This window comes from Bactrocera latifrons, unplaced genomic scaffold (genome assembly GCF_001853355.1).
Source record: "Bactrocera latifrons isolate USDA-ARS-PBARC rearing strain unplaced genomic scaffold, ASM185335v1 scaffold_261, whole genome shotgun sequence".
Classification (NCBI taxonomy): Eukaryota; Metazoa; Arthropoda; class Insecta; order Diptera; family Tephritidae; genus Bactrocera; species Bactrocera latifrons.
In genome coordinates, this window is record NW_017536197.1 from 128,410 (window position 1) to 133,701 (window position 5,292).

General features: G+C 34.0%; 1 protein-coding gene across 2 annotated transcripts in view; it reads right to left on the reverse strand.

The window, feature by feature from the left end:
- Positions 1 to 4,280: 4,280 nt before the first annotated feature.
- Positions 4,281 to 5,292, reverse strand: part of LOC108969705 (putative helicase MOV-10) — a 13,412-nt gene continuing 12,400 nt past the window's right edge. For both annotated transcript variants that reach the window (XM_018934600.1, XM_018934599.1), the window contains exons 8-10: positions 4,855 to 5,210; positions 4,523 to 4,655; positions 4,281 to 4,455 (exon numbers count right to left, since the gene is read on the reverse strand). In XM_018934600.1, coding sequence (XP_018790145.1) covers positions 4,442 to 4,455; positions 4,523 to 4,655; positions 4,855 to 5,210 — 503 coding nt within the window. In that variant the 3' untranslated portion in view covers positions 4,281 to 4,441. The remainder of the gene's footprint in view (positions 4,456 to 4,522; positions 4,656 to 4,854; positions 5,211 to 5,292) is intronic.

The window sequence follows — 5,292 nt, forward strand, 5'->3', positions numbered from 1 at the left end:
ACTCTTACAATTATATTCAATGCCATACTAAGGTTTCAGCACTTTCCTACAGCCTCTAAATGTGCAGAAATAATTATGATTGCTAAACCAAAAAAACCTGAAAACTTAGTTAGTTCGTATCGCCCCATTAGTTTAATGGTCGCTTTCTCAAAGATATTCGAAAGAATTCTCTTACGAAGACTGATACCGGTATTGGAAAATTTAAATATAATTCCGGACCAACAGTACAGGTTTCGCAGACACCACGGAACTCCTGAACAATGCCATAGAGTGTTTAATAAAATAAGGTCAGCTTTAGAGCAAAAAGAATATTGTTCAGGTGTATTCTATTAAAAAGATAGACAATATTTAAAAGATAGACAATTTTATGTTAGGGTTGGAAATGAGTACTCAAGTATGTATAAAATAAATCAGGCGTACCAAAGGGAAGTGTTTTGGGGCCAATTCTTTATTCGATATTCACAGCGGATATCCCAAAAAACAACGATGTTACGATAGCAATATTTGCTGATGACACTGCAGTCCTAACTTCAAATAAAGTGCCTTCAGAATGTTCTGACATACTACAATATTACTTATTTCAACTAGAAGACTGGCTCAAGATGTGGAACATTAAAGTCAATTCAGATAAATCTGTCCATGTTACTTTTGCCCTAAGAAAAGGTGATTGTCCTTCAGTCAAAATTTTTAATTTACAGCCATACCTGTTAGTGATCATGTGAAATACCTGGGGTTACACATAGATAGAAGGCTTACCTGGAAATATCATGTAAAAGCGAAAAAAGAACAAATCAATATAAAATTGAGAAGTCTTTATTGGCTTCTGGGTAAAAAATCTGTTCTTTCTTTTGAAAATAAACTGCTAATTTATAAAACCATCATCAAACCTATTTGGGCTTATGCGATACAAATATGGGGCACGGCAAGCAATTCAAATATTGAAATAATACAGCGCGTTCAATCAAAAACTCTCAGGCAATTACAAAAGCTCCATGGTATCTTTCAAATCATACTATTCMCAGAGATTTAAAAATATGCAAAGTGAAAGATGAAATAAAAAAGTTTAGTGAAAGATACAAAATCAGGTTAGAGATCCATCCCAATCATTTAGCAGTGGCATTACTACAGGCAGCCACTACAACAAGGTTAAAAAGAAAAGACATTTTAAACTAAACCAGCACGTATGCACGTAATGTAAATACATAACTTTAGCACAAACTAGTGCATGATTATGTTATTTTAACATAAAGAAAATAGCAAATAATTATGTAAATTAGTATGTATGTAGTTTGGAATTTTATTTTTATTATACTGTCACTAAACAGAGGGTAACTTAATGAAGTAACACTCACAATTTGTTTGTACCTTAACAGCACATTTACTTATTGTCTATTAACATTAACACAGATTGTAAATTTAACTTGAATAAAAAAAAAAAAAAAATCTTGCATATAATTATGTCAAAAGTTAATTTTTCGCATTATATAAATGAACACTGATATTGTTATGTAATTTAACCAAAACAAAAAAAGAATTTTTTAAGTTTTATGTTATGAACTGGCGTCCTTTTAAAAAGACTAATTTTTTGTGATGAATTTTTACTACAAGTGAAATTTCCTTTCGATTTCTTAAAACAATAACAATTTTCTTGAAACAAATATCCAAAATAAAAGTATAATAATTAAATAAAAGATATACGTCTGCAAAAGTGTTTCCATTGACATCCTTAAAGGACGAAAGTTGAATACGTCTCTCAGACGTACGTCATCTTTTCAGTACTTAAAAATAACGTTATCTAAGCAGGGTTAATAATACTTTTAATTATAGGTTGAAGATTTTCTTGAAAGTCGAATCTACCAAAGCGAGCAATATTACTCCTGGATAACGCTCCTAGTCATCCACCAGAAGAAGATTTGTTGACTTCAGATGGAAAAATATGGACAGTGTTTATGCCACCGAATGTAACGGCTCTAATTCAACCGATGGACCAGAACGCGATTCCCCTCACCAAATTATTTTACCGAAATTCTTTACTGAGCAGCGTAGTGCATAAAGAAAATATTAACAAAGTAAGACAGAGATTTTATCCTGTCGAGATGCCCCGTAAAGGACCTCACCCTTTTCAATGCTGTTCAACTTATTGCTGCAGCTTGGGAAAATGTTTCAGGGGTTGTTCTTCAGAAGTGTTGGACMAATTTTAGACGAACTTCAACGCAGATGATTTGGAAGCATGGAACAGTGTAGACAATGTACTTGTAGAAGAGAACCCGAGTGCTGAAAATGAACTAGCTATAGAAATTTTGGTAGAGGAGAAAGGTGATACCGCTGCAGTTGTAGCTGTGCCGCCAATAAAGCATACTGATGCCATCGACTGCTTTGAGAAGTGTATGTCTGAAGGTGTGTGGTGTATGGTCTGAAGAAAACAACGTGGAACAGGAAAAAATATTTTTATTTGAAAAGTCTACATCAAAAGGCACAGGATCTCAAAATTTTGCGCCCACAAAAGCAAATGAGCATAACAAATTTGTTTTCAGTTCAATAATGCTCATATTTTTGTTATAAAATTCAACTTTTATTGTATGCATTTTCCATTGCAATGTATTTATTTCAACCAATGCTTATGAATTCATGAATAAATAGTTATTTTTAAACATATATGTACCAATATTAATTTAGTTTTGGTTTCCGATATAACGAATATTTGAGTTTAACGAACGGTCTCAACATTATATCATTCGTTATATTGGAGTACCACTGTAATTGCAAAAAAATAAAACATCTCATATTTGAGCTAGCAAAAAAAACCTGTACACTTACGTTGGTAACTCGATAGAGTTAGATGAAGTTCCGTCACGTAGTTCAGGAACAATGGTCACGCTTTAGAATCCCAGTGTTTGACGCGGGGCGCCATTAACGTTACCTCTTCTCGGTTCTCATACCGTGGAGCCCCAAATGTGTAAATATTTACTTTGCCAATGCAGTGTACATAAGTGCACAAAAGATACTCCATTATTTCTTTGGTGCTTTGTTCTTGACAATTCTTTATCTTCTCGAATAGTAAGCCTTATTCTGCCACCAAACTGTCTACTTTTTATATGCATGTAAGTGACCACATATTCACCATTCGCCAGACTTGGAAACGACCTGTTAAAAGAGGAGCTGCCTTTATAACGGTATGTCCGATTTCGGTATCGCCGCAAAACTAATACGGTTGTATAATCTGACGTTGAGCAATATCGTAAGCTCCGTCAGGATCGGGAAGGACCTCTCCCAACCGTTTAATACCAAACGAGGTTTCAAACAAGGGACTCCCTATCGTGCGAGTTCCTTAATCTCCTCCTAGGAAAAATAATTCGAGCAGTAGAATTAAATAAATTTCACATTGGCCTCACGTTGACAGCCATAACTTCAAAGTCGTCGATAATTTCGTCCATCTTGGAACCAGCATTAACACCAACAACAACGTCAGCCTCGAAATCCAAAGTAGGATAACTCTTTCCAACAAGTGCTACTTCGCACTGAGTAAACTATTGAAAAGACAATTGATTCTTGTATAGAGCGTTACGTCTTCAACATTTTGGGAGGTGGATCCGACGTTGGTAGGTTCCCCACCGTAATTAGTTATTGCTAGACTACATTGCAAGATAACATTGACACTGGAGCTTCCCCAAATCGCGTTATTAGCTTTAGTTTTCCTAGACTAAACCCACGTTGTTCCGCCTTTCTCTGAGTTGAGAAGAAGCTCGTTGGAAGTTATCTTTCTTTTCTGGAGGTTCTTCTGGTTTACACTCACTTCCTGGTCTTGGACTCTCAGAATGTTGAATGGATATCTTGTCCACCTACTGTAGGATAAGTGAAATCGTCGTGATCTATTGTATGTCGAGATAATTCTTCACTTCACCGTCCTCCAGCGTGTTCTTGTTGCCGTCGGCTCTTCCAACACACCATGCTATCTTCCAGAATCACGATTACAGAGTAACGTCTGTCGCCTTATTTACCTTGAGGATGTAGTTTTGGAGCATCGATGAGAGGGTGTCAAATAGCTTCATCTCCACTATTTTCCAAAGCTCCTATGACATCTGTACCAGCGGRTAGACACGCTTCTTTGATGAATTTATTTTAGCTATTCTCCATCAATTTACTTGATTTATACAATATAAAAATTATATCCCCACTAAAAATTGTTATTTATACAACTTAATTGTAATATTGTTTTTTTGTGTTTTAATTAAACTTGAAAGTAATTTATTTAGTTTTCATTTCAGTACATTATGTGATATTTGTTTAAGTGCACAAAAATATGAAAAAGAATTTGGACATTAAAATTAGAAAATATTTATATATTTGTGAATGTAAATGAAGAGACATGCTATTTAAAGGCATACATTTGGTTTCAACTTTTTGCCGTCATGCGGAATAATTCACTGTTCATCGTTTGTTTTCATTTTGTCAGCACTAAAAAACACAAAAAGGTAATAAATTTTTAATACGTTTTAATTTTACTCATGTGGAATGAATTTACCGTTTGACTTAAAATTATCCATATTTGTGCACTGCTGGATTATATATTCAAAATCATTACTTCGTTGTAAAGTTTTTGGGTTTCCTATGAGTATGAGGAGTGATTGTGCACGCGATAAGACAACATTGAGGCGCTAAATTAACGATAATAAATATTTAGTAATAATATAATATTAGTTCTTAAAGTAGCTTAAGTTGACATAAGTCAATCTCTGAATTTTAGCTTATGTACCATACATGCATGTACATAAGTATGTGCTTTACATTAGATTAGATCGACTTAAGCTACTTGAACATATTGTCATAGAAATATTTTTTAATACTACTGCGTACCTGCGGATCGGCGGTAAAGCCTAAATTACAAAATGACTTAACAAATGAGGCAATTATTATTGGTTTCTCTCGGCCTTGAAATAGCTCAACCGTACCCACTTCAACACCCTGTACATTTTTCTCCTTTAAATTTCGCTTTATGTGTGTACATTGTAATTTGTATGGAGAGATTACTCCAATATCGCTCGGTTTTACCCTCAACTGTTGAATTGTCCGAACGACTGCATTGATTTCTAGTTGATTAAAGGAACTGCAAGATGTTGATGATTTGCCAAGTTTACCATAAACTGCCATAAAAATTACAGGCCAATTTTTATTCTTCAAAATAGGAAAGTTTTGCAAACTTAACAAATTAGCTGAAAATAGGGAAAAGAAATATAGTTAAAATATGAGAAATAATTGTGTAAAAAAGTATTAAAAATAAATTTAAAAAATAGT